This window comes from Nomascus leucogenys, chromosome 6 (assembly GCF_006542625.1).
Source record: "Nomascus leucogenys isolate Asia chromosome 6, Asia_NLE_v1, whole genome shotgun sequence".
NCBI classification, from domain to species: Eukaryota; Metazoa; Chordata; class Mammalia; order Primates; family Hylobatidae; genus Nomascus; species Nomascus leucogenys.
The window spans coordinates 32,956,670-32,970,904 of NC_044386.1; the positions used below are offsets into that span (position 1 = coordinate 32,956,670).

The 14,235-nt window shown below is 44.4% G+C and overlaps 2 protein-coding genes and 2 long non-coding RNA genes across 4 annotated transcripts in view; 2 read left to right on the forward strand and 2 right to left on the reverse strand.

The window, feature by feature from the left end:
• Window positions 1–151, reverse strand: part of CAPSL (calcyphosine like) — a 28,129-nt gene extending 27,978 nt beyond the window's left edge. The window contains exon 1 of the mRNA XM_003274343.2: window positions 25–151. The gene's annotated coding sequence lies outside the window, so the exon portion shown is untranslated. The remainder of the gene's footprint in view (window positions 1–24) is intronic.
• Window positions 152–172: 21 nt separating this feature from the next.
• Window positions 173–1,337, forward strand: LOC100584647. Its single transcript, XR_178366.2, has 2 exons — window positions 173–297; window positions 1,067–1,337. It is a non-coding gene; the product is annotated as an uncharacterized LOC100584647 (long non-coding RNA).
• Window positions 1,338–6,269: 4,932 nt separating this feature from the next.
• Window positions 6,270–13,355, forward strand: LOC115835445. Its single transcript, XR_004030415.1, has 3 exons — window positions 6,270–9,016; window positions 9,116–9,314; window positions 13,267–13,355. It is a non-coding gene; the product is annotated as an uncharacterized LOC115835445 (long non-coding RNA).
• Window positions 13,225–14,235, reverse strand: part of UGT3A2 (UDP glycosyltransferase family 3 member A2) — a 30,483-nt gene continuing 29,472 nt past the window's right edge. The window contains exon 7 of the mRNA XM_030813965.1: window positions 13,225–14,180. Within this exon, the coding sequence (XP_030669825.1) occupies window positions 13,904–14,180 (277 nt within the window). The 3' untranslated portion in view covers window positions 13,225–13,903. The remainder of the gene's footprint in view (window positions 14,181–14,235) is intronic.

Below are 14,235 nucleotides of genomic sequence, written 5' to 3' on the forward strand. Positions count from 1 at the left end.
CCACCTTAGCCTCCTCCCTCTTACCTGTCTTCCTCAGAGGCCCTGGTCCACTCTCTTAGTATTAATTGGAGGGCCTGGGATCACTGCTGCAGACTCACAGCCTGATTGGCTCAGCTCACTGTCAATCTCTACTCTGGTTCTGCCTTTTCTCAAGTTTACACTCCTGTTGCCTAGGAAATCTCAGTGACTGTGAAAGCTCAAGCTATTTGCACTGGGAGAAAAGCCAGCCGGGAAGTTTTGCTGGCAATGGTTTGGTTTCTAGAACAGCATCAAAACTTGTCTCCCATGTTTTGTAAGGTAGTATTCAGCACATTGTCTTCTTTCTTTTAGGCAGCACCTTCCTGTCCTTCTGTTGTCCCCAGAAAGCTTACTGCTAGGGTGCCTCATTACCAGGTGAGACTTAAAACCACAACTCTTGGGAGCACCCAGGAGTAATTATAGGTGATTCATGGTTCTCCCTCCTTCTCTGCATTTGCAGAGGATGTCATTTCTGCTGTTTTCATCCTTGGTTTCTTCTCTTCTTTTCTTTTTTTGTCTCTTTTTACTTCTGTTTTTCGCATGTTCCCTAGCAGTTACTTTGCCAGATAAAAAGAAATCTAGTAGCTTATTTACAGGAAAATATCTACATTATGCTCTTTTTCATTGTGTATCTATGACATCCACCCTACGCTTGCCATTCCCACTCCTGCATGTCCTGCTCTCAGGAGTAGGCAGGTATAATTACTGCTGATTCAGACCTTACACCTCTCTCTCTCTCTCACACACACACACCACACACACACACACACATCTCTGTATATAACATAATCCTGGCTGTATGCAACCTCTTTGCAGTATAAGAACTCACAGAACTGAAGAGATGCCAGGCACCCAGCTCTGCAGACTACCAGGCAAGTTCTTTCATGGATTTGACAAGGGTTTGGGTCCTTTCATGTATCTGCAGAGAGTATATGTAGTAGCTATTTCATCCTTTTATCTGAATTGTCTGAAGAATTGTCCCAGAATTAAGCAATTAGAACTATGGTTCTTCCAGGGCAACCTCAGATCTCTAATGTTTTCTTTTCAGTGGTTTAACCCACAAGATATCATGCATTTGAAACTTTTAAGAAAAAACTTAATTCCTTCTGTGAATGCAAAAGCAAATATGAGGGCACAAGCATTTAAATATGAAGTATTTCTTGAAAGCCACCTACCAGAGAACAAGTTTGGTGCAATAATTTAAGAAAAGATAAAAAAGAAACAGGAAAATGGGGACGACAGACAGCATGATGGAGCCACCGTGCAAGCCCTCAATAGTCTGCCTCCAGGCTGTGTCAAATAAAGTAAAAAGAACAAAATCTCTGGAGTAGTTAAGCAATGCTTTTGCTTGTTTCTACTGCTAGCAACTGGTGTAATTCCAAGGGTTTTACCATGTGTAGAGATAGTATCTACCAGATCCAGTTCAAAAAACTGGATCTGGGTTTATGGTATTGGGTTTCTGACGTGATTGATTATATTTTAAGGCATAAGTATTCTTTCCAGTGGTAAGGAAGACAATGATAGTCTATGGCGTAATGTAGTAAGAAGATTTGCAAAATATTACTACTGGATTCCTAATCAAATATTCATGAAAGGCAAATCTCTGGGTAATCATGATACCTTAAAATATTTTAGTCAAACTAATAAATGTGATGAGGATGACTGCTCTTAACTGTGGTAGAAAAAGAAAAAGGATGAACTCAGGGCTTGAAATTCCAAGTTCAAGCTCCACATAAATGATCTGAAACCTTCTATGTCTTCCCGGAGGAGTGTACTTATGTCCCATTGTCATCAGCCTGAGGTTTCAGAAAATCAAATCCACAGTCTCATCCTGAGAGTGGCAGAATTACAGTGCAAACTGAATTCCCAACCAGGCAAAGTATCTTCTGCTAAACTGAGGGAATTGATTGGGAAGGAATGAGATTCTGAAAATTGGAATGAAACATGTAGGGTGGATCCTGATGAAGCTGAGGACACTTAGCCTCTAAATTCTTCTGCATCTTCCTTGCCAGTAGGAGAAACCCTGCTATTCATGTCTGGGAAGTTTCATCCTGATTTTTCAAAGGAAAGTGTACTAGCACCTCTGAGGTATTTTAATTGGAAGACACTGCTGATTATCCTCAGAACCTACTTCCACCAAACTTCTTGGCTTATAGAACTATATCTAGACTCTAGTCCCAACAGGCTTGAAAGAGAGTTAAAATTGTGAACCAATGGGAGACATACTACATATCAAAAGTAATGCGTATTTTTTCAATTTATACAGACAGAAATCTGGTGAATACGTGTGAGAATGTAAGTTAATAGTGTGAAATAATGGTAGAAGGAACATAAAGTTGACTCGAGATGAATTTATTGATACAGGCCCACAAAGCACAAATTCTTAATATAGAGTTGCAGCTCAAGGGGTTATATAGAGCTCTGTTTGTTTGTTTGTTTGAGTTAAAGATGAAACAAAGGGTGGCCTACACTAAATGAAGCTGAAATACCAGAATTGCCTTGGGACACTGAAGAGGAAGGTATCTAAATGCTTGGGGAGATTGAAATGTTGGACTGGATTTATCATGCAAGACGTGATTACCAAGTGAAGTTGAGTTGCTACTACATGTAGATGTAAAGAGTAAGCCTGAAAAGGAACAAAATCATGTCATTTGCAGGGACACGGATGGAGCTGGAAGCCATCCTCAGCAAACTAATGCAGGAAGAGAAAACCAAATACTGCATGTTCTCACTTATAAATAGGAGCTGAATAATGAGAACACATGAACACACGGAGGGGAACAACACACACTGGGGCCTGTCAGAGGGTGTGGGGAGAGGAGGGAGAGGATCAGGAAGAATAGCTAGTGGATGCTCAGCTCAATACCTAGGTGGTGGAAGGATCTGTGCAGCAAACCACCATGGCACACATTTACCTGTGTAACAAAACTGCACATATACCCCAGAACATAAAATAAAAGTTGGAAAAAAAAGTAGCAAATACTATGTTTTCATTTTCTTTGTAGCACTTGTCACAACTGCAATCATTTCTTTGGTTTACTGTTATAGGTCATTAAAAAGAAGAGTAAGCCTGGAATAAAGGAACTCTGTTAGCACATCACTAAGCAAGCCCATGCCCTTTTATTAAAGTCAACAAAAAATCTACAATAACCCAATTCAGTAAGGAAAACTAATAACCCCAACTCTTCAAGAATGAATATTTGGGTCCCCTTCCCAGTCAAGCAAAAAATCAATAGCGTTACTCGCTGAGGGCAAAGGGCATATGAAATACAAATGCTAGCTATCACCATATGATCAGTTGCAAAAGGATTGTAAATGTTATGAGTATTTACCTTGTATTTTGTTATGAATTTGTGTGTGTAGAATACTATTGTATTCTTCTCAATCTCCTTAAAATCTAATATATTACTTCACAGTATTTATGTTACAGAATATCGAGAATAAGAGTGAACATCACCCAAGCACCTCCACTCTGGGGAAGAGTTAGTATATTCCTAGTATGCTATAGAAGAGTTGTATAAAACTGTGTTTTTAATGTCAACTTGACATATGCCATTGTACCTAGTTATTAAATCAAACCCTAATCTATGTGTTCCTCTGATATTATTTTTAGATGTGATTAATATCTGCAATCAGTTTATTTGAAGATATTCTGCCTCAAGACTGGAATATCAGTTCCCACCTAAGAGTTTCCAGCCTGCTGGCCTGCTCTACAGATCTCAGATAGCCAACTCTTACAATTCCAAAATCATTTATACCAATTCCTTGAAAAAATAAAGGTATCCTACTGCTCTGTTTTAATGAGGAAACCTGACTGATAGACTTTGCAAAGGAATTGGCTCCATCTTCAGCAAAAACTATGGAGTGGTTCCAGCCCAAGAGAACCCAAACAGAAAAAAACAAATAAACAGTGGACTTAGTGGTGAAAGGCAATTGATAGGCTATGGGTAGATTCATTGGAGATACAAGTTAAACTGTAGGGTGATTAACTTGCCAGAGGAAACTGGGAAAAGAGACAGCTGGGAGGAGCCCTTCTTAGGTCCAAAAAAATCTCAAACATTGTCTTTAAAAACTATCTTTTTAAAGGAATCTGAATTTGATAGCATCAACCTGTTTTATACTAGATCATTGATAAAAACAGCATGGCAATCAGCCGATGATTACTAGAGCTAAATCCAGGGATGGTCAGATAAAAGAAAATCACAGTCAAGCCACAACATTCTGTCCCTGCCCTCCAAAAACTCATGTCCTTATCACATACAAATACATTCATTCCACCCCTCTAATTCCAAAGTCTTAACAGGTTTAAGCATCAACTCAATGGTCCAAAATCCAGAGTCTCATCTCTTGCACAACAGCAAGACTCTATGCAATGCCACTGAATTGTGCACTTTTCAATAGTTGAAGTAGTAAATTCTATGAAATCCATATTTCATCATGATTTAAACAACACTACAACACTGGTTAGAATTCAAAATTTATTTGTACTTGTTTTTGTCTTTAAACTGGGGAGATAGAGATGATAGATAGATAGACAGACAGACAGACAGACAGATAGATGATAGATAATAGATTCAAAATCTACATATATTACTTATCCTTTTTAAGTATGGTTATCTTATTTATTGAAATATAGCCAATTTATTTTTATGTTGATTCCATTTAGTCTCTGTCCTTTAATTTAGGTTTAAAACTATGTAAGATAATAATATAATTCTAGATGTCAAACCTATCTAGAAAGGAAAAGTCACTTCCTCCCCAATCCCTTCCCTGTTTCCACCCAGCCCCTGGAGATAATCAGTCTCATTCTTTTCTAATTTATCCTTCCTTATTTCTTTTTGCAAAAATAAGCAGATACACAAAAGGTATTATAAATTCTTTCAAAGAATAAACCATCTCCTAGAACCTACAACACTTCGCTCTATAGAAATCTTTCTAATTCATTTACATGGCTGTATAGTATTCCATTGTGTGGCTGTGCCATGGTTTCTTCAACTAATCTCCTATATATGGGCATTTAGGATGTTCCTAATATTTTTCAATGTATGGTAAATAATGCTGCAATAAGCAGATGTATTTGGATCTTGTTGGAGATAATCTTCAAGGAAAATTCCTAGATGTGAGAATCCTAGGTCAAAAGATAAATGCATGTGTTGTGTAGTTTTCTTAAATATTGCCAAATCCTCCTCCATAAGGTTCTACCATTTTGTTTCCCCACCAGCAAAGCTGACAGAGCCTGTATCCTCACAGCCTCACCACAGAGTGTTACTAAATCTTTGTAATGTTTGCCAATCTAATGAGAAATGGTATCATAATGTAGTTTTAACTTGCCTTCCTCTGAAAGTGAGCAAAGGCAAGCATCTTTTCATGTGTTTAAGGGTCACTTAGGTGATGCATGTGTGTGCACAGACGTGTGTGTGTAAATTTTATGCTCTCAGATTTTGCCCATTTTTTTCAAGTTTCTTCTCATTTGTTAGTCTATTGGGATATTTGAATAACACTGGTGTTGAGAATCCTCAAAGGAGAGTATAATTGCAGTTAGATAAACAAAGTGTCCAGAAAACAGATGGTCTCTGTGCTCAGTGAACTTGGAAGCTGTGGAAAGCAGACTTGATTGGACCATCCAAATGCCTACTTCAGCCCAATCATAAGGCCCAGCAGAGTTCAGCGTCCGGCCTGAGGAAGCAAAATCCAGCAAGATTCTGAAACGGGGTCTGGTAGGCTGCTTTCTTGTCAGAGTCACACCATAGCAAGATCACACCTCTCCCACCCTTACATACCCCTAAAACAGAACAGAAGAGAATGGAATAGAACAGACTCACCAGTGTTCAGTTATTTTGTCTTGCTCAACACCAACAACTTTTTTTTTTTTAATTATACTTTAAGTTCTAGGGTACATGTGCACAATGTGCAGGTTTGTTACATATGTATACATGTGCCATGTTGGTGTGCTGCACCCATTAACTTGTCATTTACATTAGGTATATCTCTTAATGCTATCCCTCCCCCTCCCACCACCCCATGGCAGGCCCTGGTGTGTGATGTTCCCCTTCCGGTGTCCAAGTGTTCTCATTGTTCAATTCCCACCTATGAGTGAGAACATGCGAACACCAACAACTTTTTTATGGAGAAGTTAGCAGGGAGCCCGGGGAGCTCCCTGTGACCCTCACATTCCTGACTCCCCATCTCCATCAGAGGAATGAGGTGACAACCAAGCACCCCTGCCTACCATCCTGGAGGAGGGAAGGCATTCGTGCCAGCCTGGGACGGCAAAGAAAGGAGGAGGCCTGTACCGAGCCAGGCCTGAGGCCCCGGGAGCCCCCAGTGGCTCCGCAGGCTCTGGGACATGGTGGATGGTGAGGTGGGCATTCCTGTGGATTCAAGGACTCACAAAGCTCTGGTGGCTGCTTTGCTCTGAGACGTGGTGGGAAGGAGCCTGGCTCCTTGCCCATTTTTCACTTGGGATTTTCAATGATGCTTTTCCCTCAATTTTAAGACTCTTCTATATGGTAGGGTGGAGTATGGTGAGTTGCAATCTCCTTAATGCATGGATTTTGCAGTTGGTGATTGGGGTTAGGAGGTTGCATTGTCCAACTTCCTACTTGTCTGTCCTCTGCAGAACCACACATTCCCTCCTGTTGCATATTTTTTCTTCATCATCCAGTATCCAAAGAATGCCTCCCCCTTCTCTTTCACCCTTTCCTCCCTCGGAAATGAAGATTTCTCTTGACTGTCACCAACCGTCCCTAATGCTTTCATGTCCTTTTCCTGTCATCAAAGCTTGGATCTCCGAGGACTTTTTCTCAGAATTTTCATATGCAATGTAGACTGTCTCTTCCTGGGCATACATTTAACTCATCTGTAGGCCATCCATGGTCCTTTTCTCTTTTCCTACACTGCAGGACAGTTCTCCAGATGGCCTTGGGCTGATCCAGTTCTCCTATCATGTCTCTCCTGTAGATCTCAAGAATAATTGTAGAATAGTATACTGGGAATGCAACATCTTGAGACAGGGAGGAACTGGCTGGGACAGCCCAGGCTCTGTTCCCATGCCCCCACCTCTAGAACAGGATGTCCTTCAGTGCTTTAGCCCAGTGTGTCACGTTGCCTTCAGGTATAAAACCCAGGCTGGGCTGCTTTCTGGGGTCACTCATCTGCTGTGCAAGTGTGGCACACTAAATGGAGATTCCATCAACACTGGGCAGCTTTCCTGAGCTTTGGAGAATCAGCTCCCAATGAATCTAGGCCTCCTTGCTGCCTATCTGTAAGTAATAAACCCACTTCATGTCACTTGTTGGAGGTGAACGCTGGGTTCTGTCTCACTGGACTCAGATAAGTTACTAACCAGTGCACAGTGAACCTGTTTAACAAAATTGGCACAGCAAGCACGGTTCGGTCTGACAGAAGCATGGCTTATTAGTGAAACAGGAGGGGTGATACCCCCCAGTTTCTAACACATGGTGGAAAGGCCAGTCCGGGTTGCAGGGTCTGAACATGCATCTGGATGTTTTCTGGGGACAGAACAGTGAGAAGTGGAACAAAGGTCACCCACAAAGATGTGAACGAGCTGGCTGCATGAACATAGGCAGCAGAAAGGGATGTGGAAATGTGACCGCAGCTCATATTCCTCTGGTTTGGGGGTACTTATGTAATCGCTCATTCCTGGGGCCAGAAACTTCCAGGAGTGGGAACTCAGCAGCAGCCTGAGGCACTTGAGAGGGAACAGGAAAGACAGTCTCAGATGATCCCTGAGGTCTCTGAGTGAGAACCAACATGAAATGTGGGACCTGACTAGGAGGGAGACTTTCTTTTCAAAGGGCAGATACGGAGAAAGCCCAGGGAAGTCTTGCACAGCATGGTTAGTGTGGGTATTTGAAGAAGGGATAATGCAGACCCAAATGTCTGGCTGGATGGTGCAGTTAGGGGTAAGGTTAAGGTCTCCAGGTGTCCACCAGAGACTAGTGGTTCTATACTGCTGTCAAGCGAAAAGGAGGAAAGAGAGAAAAAATTAAACTGATGACATCAGGAAGTTTTAAGACGAACACAGTGACTGAAGGTGTTTATCTGCTTTGGATAAGGCTTTTTGTGCCATTTTGTGTGGCAGTGACTGCAGTTCCTACCCCTGAGTGCATTATTATAGGCACTGACATGTTGGCTGCTCTGGTACAGAACATCACGGCTGCCTGAGAAGCTCTGCCCCTCACAGCCAAGAATTTGAGCCATAACAATGGGACATATCCACTCCTGCCTGTCACCTAAGCTACCCAAGTTCCAGTGGGTTATTCAACAAAAGCCGTACTGCATACTGAGTGCAGAATTGCACATTGCTTTGTTAATTCTGGATTTGGTACACAACATCCTATTGCAATGTAACAGCCCAGTTTGACTGGTCAAAAAGGCCTTCAGGGCATGAAGACTAACAATGGACTGTTGCAGGCTGAATGCCAAGGCCACTTGGCATTTCTTGGTTTACAGATGGCTCTGGGAAACTACAAACCGATGGGGTCTCTTGTGGTTTCCCAGATGTAATTTACAGATGGCCAGCCAGTGAATGGCCATCTCTTGACTTTTACTGGACGTAGATGTTCTGCCCAATGGGCCAACTTCACACAGTGGTGATGGCCATGCCAGCCACCCCTGCTACCATATCTTAATACATACTTTTTGACTGATGGGCTGTTCACTCTCAGGTCACGAAAATGGCAACCGAGTGACTGAACTATTAAAGGACCTCTGTGTGGGAACAAAGACTACAACCACTCGCTGCCTAAAAGGGAGAAATATCTGTCACTTGCGTGGATGCTGGGACTACCATGGCAACCCATGAAAAGAATTTATATCATCTTTTTGGATACACTGCAGGACTTCACTCTGACCAAGGAATGGTCTGCTAGTGGGATAGTACCCCTATCCAACTAGGGCAATAAGGACACTAAACACTGCTCTCCAGTGCCAGGGAAGCACAGCCCTGAGAGCATGTCAGGAAACATTGGGCTTGGTGAGTGTGGAGGTGGATCACGCAGCTGCTTGATTAGGCTACACCTGTGAAATCTCAATCACAGTATTCTCAACCGTTCTTTTTCCTTTCTCCCTTTAGAATTCGCCTCCCAGGGGTGGCTTGTGGTTTGGGCCTCCACAGTACCCCAGACAGGGCTCACAAAATCTAAGCTGGTGGTGATGCTTCCCCCTGTTAATTCCCCTATATGGAGTCTCATAGAGTAATGGACAGGACCAACGAATACCACCATGCACAGGTCCCTCTCTTGGCTCCAGGGACATCTGATCTTTCCAGTTGGGTGAGTGGCGTTTTCAGACATGTCAAGTTTTTACAGGATGTTTCCTCCCTTTCTGGACTGGAAAACAGAGGCTGACAGGTCTGGGTTATGCAACAAGGGCAGTGGGTGCCAAAGAGGTAGTAGCCTCTGGACTGGGTGCCGCACCAACTGAGCCCAACTCCTATCCAATAGTTAGGGAACACAAGATACTCCAGAAGGTGTGGGGGTGGGGCACCAACCTGTCATTCTGTTTTCTCCACAAGGACATGGCAGCAGGGGCCTGGAAGCACAATGCCTTCTTTAGGTCCTCCCAAGCTGTGGTCACCATGGGTGATATGGGTTGGATCTGTGTCCCCACCAAATCTTATGTTAAAATGTAATCCCCAGTGTTGGAGGTGCCACCCAGTGGGAGGTGTTTGGATGTTGGGGGAAGATCCCTCAAGGCTTGGTGCTGGCCTCGCGATAGTGAGTGAGTTCTCACAAGATCTGGTTGTTGTCGAGTGTGGCACCTCCCTCCAACCCTCTCACTCCTGCTTTTGCTATGTGAAGTGCCTGCTGTCGCTTCAACTTCTGCCCTGAGTGAAAGCTTCCTGAGGCCTCCCCAGAAGCAGATATTGATGCCATGTTTCCTGTAAAACCTGCAGAATCATGAGCCAATTACATTTTTTTCTTATAAGTTACCCAGTCTCAGGTATTCCTTCATAGTGATGCAGGAATGGCCTAATACAATGGGTCAACTGATGAAGTGTTGGATCGGCCACCCTGGACCTTATTCTGTCACAGACCACAGTGGCCCTCTCATCCTGCCATGAAAGGGAACCAGAGGTGCCCTGTTTTAACTTAATTGGCCTAAGGTGGCAAAATGTCATGACCACAATTAGTAAAACCTTGGTGGGCTAATAGTTTAACATACTATTTTCTTTTTTTCTTTTCTTTTCTTTCTTTTCTTCCTTTTCATTTAGATGGAGTCTTGCTCTGTGACCCAGGCTGGAGTGCAGTGGTGTGATCTCAACTCACTGCAACCTCTGCCTCCTGGGTTCAGGTGATTCTCCTGCCTCAGCCTCGCAAGTAGCTGGGATTACAGGCACCCGCCACCATGCCTGGCTAATTTTGTATTTTTAGTAGAGATGGGATTTCACCACATTGGCCAGGCTGGTTTTGAACTCCTGACCTCTGGTGATCCACACACCTCAGCCTCCCAAAGTGCTGAGATTACAGGCGTGAACCACCGTGCCCGGCCTGACACACTACTTTTATCTGATTACATGAAAGATAAGTTTCCCAGTGGCAATGACGAAAACAAGGACTGCACTAATGCTGGCCCTTTCGGAAGGGACATTATAAACAATAGTGTAGGGGTGAAACTGAGCTCATGCAACTATGACTTAGCTGCAAATGGCTGTGCCTCCATACCCACGAGTAGGCCACTGAACAATAAAATGGGATAAAGGGTGCTATGTACAACTGACAGCTACATATTTCTTTATGGGCAGTCTGAGGGTGACCCAAAAATGGGATGAGCAATGTCTGTGCCTGGAAATCCAGTGGATGGCTGGGTCCTGCATGCTGGGGGTGCCCCTATATACCACTCCTGGGAATGAGATTCATCATTGGGCCAGCAGCCTAAAGCTGTACACCCGGCCAACTAGAGATATATCAGAAGGTATAAGTGACTCTGGGTTTACATTCTTTATGAGATCTTTAATAGCATGGATAGGAGTCAGCACTCCTAAAGAAATAATCATAAGCCTGTCCCTGACCATGGCAGATATTTCTTCCTTCACTGCCACTGCTTTGGTAGCCCAGCAGACATCCCTCAACTCTCTTGGGAAGATTATTTTAGACAACAGAATCGCTCTAGACCGCCTTTTAGCCCAACTGGGAAGAGTGTATGCAATTGCCTATACCTCCTGCTGTAACTGGATAAACAACTCAGGTATTGCTGAAACACAGGTAGAGAAGATCTGATTGCAGACAGTGGGGCCACTGAAAGAATCTTCTCTGAGCCCTGTAGCAACTTCTAACTTAGATCCCGGGGATCCCAGGCTAGGTTACTTAGGTTACTGCCCTGGGCAGGCCTGCTCATCCTCCTTGTGGTAGTAGTCACCTTGGGCATGGTAAAAAGTATTGTAGCTATGGTTTGCAGGTCACAGGAATAATGTAGATTGTGCTGGATCAGCAACATCTGGATATAGGGAAAGTCTGGCTGAAACAGCCAGGGCTCTGTTCCAGTCCCCCCAAAACAGGAGGTCTTTCAACACTGTAGCCCAGTATGTCATGCTGTCCCTGAGGTACAAAACCAGGGTGGGCTGCTTCCCAGTGTTCCTCAGCTGTGGTGCAAGTGGGGCACAGGCAGGTGAGATGCCATCCACCCTGGGGAAGTCCTTGAGCCTTGGGGGATCAACTGGCAATGAATCCTAGACTTCTGTTGTCCCTTGCTGCCAATCTATAAATAATAGGCCCACTTCATCTAACTCATATGGGAAGAAATGATCTGTCTCACTATACTCAGAAAAACTGGGAATCAGTATACAGTGAGCCTGCTTCACAAGCACAATATTTACAGACTCATTAGCACTCCATAAAAACCGGCAGCAGGATTTCAGGAGATAGCTCTGCTACAATCTAGCGTTTCATTTCCTGGGAAGCTATGGGTTCTGTGAGTGTTATGTGCTCTTCTTGTTTATCTTTATCACACATGCAGCATTTCATTATATGCAGATTGTGGAGGCCCCAGAAGGGAAAAGTCCCCATGGTGTGCTCTTTCCTCCACTCTGATACCAACCTACACATTTTCTAAAACGTAATGCCAGTCAAAAGGGAGGAGGTTAGCAAAGAGTGGGTAGGCTTCACAAGGAAACAGTAAACACGAATGCTAAGATTAATTCTATCACCTATTAGTAAGCCTAAAGTCTCCATTCTCCCGTACATGTGGGGACACTTTGATGTGGATACATACCTCCTACTCATTAGTACAAAACCCTTTGCACCAGCCAGGCATGGTGGCTCACACCTGTAATCCCAGTAGTTTGGGAGGTCAAGGGAGGTGGATCACCTGAGGTAGGAAGCTCGAGACCAGCCTGACCAACATGGAGAAACCCCGTCTCTACTAAAAATACAAAATTAGCCGGGTGTGGTGGCGCATGCTTGTAATCCCAGCTACTCAGGAGGCTGAGACAGGAGAATAGCTTGAACCCGGGAGGCAGAGGTTGTGGTGAGCCAAGATCATGCCATTGCACTCCACTCCAGCCTGGACAACAAAAGAGAAACTCCACCTCAAAAAAAAAAAAGAAATCCTTTGCACTGAGGACTTCAGAGCCACACTGACTGAAAAGAGTCATTTGCAAATCGTATTTTCTGCAGAACACTAAATAGGGTGTCCTTTACTCTTCTTATATTACTTAAGGTTTAGTGCCCACTGGTTTGTGGTAATGGTCCCTCAAGGAACAACACGCAGTCCTGTCCTTGGAAACACAGCTACAATTGCATTCCCCCTTCTCATCTACATGGACCTGTGGCTCTATGATTGAAATCATCTGTTCTGGCTGCCTACCTCGGCATCCCCAAAACACTTAGAAAGTCATTGAAGCCAATTCAGTGCTTCCTCAGGTCCAGCCAGAGACTGTAATCAGGAAACAGAAGTGTTTCTTTATCAGCATGCCCATGATCGCTTGCTGCTTGGGTTGCATGAATATAGGCCAAGACTAAATAGCAAAATATTCTGGTTCAACAGGTCAAGCATTCTGAAGGATTTTTGGCCACTTTTCCCTTTCTTCAGACCCTACAGGTTGTCTAACCCTCCACCCACTTCCCACTGCCTTCATCCTGGCCAGCTGCCAGTGCAGACTTACCCCATTCCCTGATAGCCTTGAGTAGCCAGATGACAGAATTCTGGGCAACTAGGACAGAAATCTCTTGGCCAATCGTTTAGTGAGGTTGTGGAGAGATAATGCTGTAAACTTTTATTTTTCAGGAAATCTGGAAACCTACAGTCTCCATGCCTGATCAGCAAAGAAGGAGCTCACCGTGGGCACCAGAGACAGGGACCCAATGTGGAGACCTGCGAGCCTGTGTCCGGCCCTGAACTCTCAAGCCCAGGGCAGCTTCCTGAGCATTGAAGAGAATATGCAGGAGAACAAAACAGAAACTGAAAGAATATGCAAGATGTCTTTCTTGGATGTTATTCCATGATAGATGGTAGGGGCAGGAGTGACGGAAAGAGGCTGACAAGATCTGGACATGGAGGCTGGAACGGTCGGGTGTGATTCGGAGAGGCGCATGAGAAGGAAGGTGGATTTTAAGGCTGGAAATCTGAGGGTCAGTGGTCCAAGTCACTCAGAGACAGAATCAGAGCACAGCCCTTGCTTATGGCAAACAAAGGAGGACAAGAGGACTGGAAAGAATTCTGCCAGCAGGCAGGAGCTAGTAAGGATGAATTTGTAGCAAAATAAGCAAGTGGAGAGGATGATTTGGGGCCATTTTTCCTGTTCTTCAAGAAAACAGGAGATAACTAGAAGGACTAGAGACCGGGGCTGCCAGAACTAGTGGGAAGCCCCCTAGAAATGGTGACATCACCCACCAAACAGACCCCGCCAAGGCTGCACCTGGCCTTAGGTCTCCTTCACCTTTCTGGCCCCACAAAGCCACCAGACAGCCATGCCCAGCAGCTTCCCACAAAGCCATAGAGTCCCCAGAGTGAGCCCCAGCAGAAACACAAAAACGTCGAGCAGGTACTGCTCATGCCAGGGCTGCTGGAAGACATAGGGCTTGAGGTGCGTTGCCCCCCCTGTCTGGAGGACGTGGTCAATCCAGCCCACCAGCCGCTGCGTGGGGCTGAGCGGGTGGGAGCGCAGGATGACGCTGGCAGCCACGGCCGCGGACTTGTATCTGTTGAGAGAGATAGAGAGGCGGCATTACTAATGTGACCTCACAAGAGTTGGAA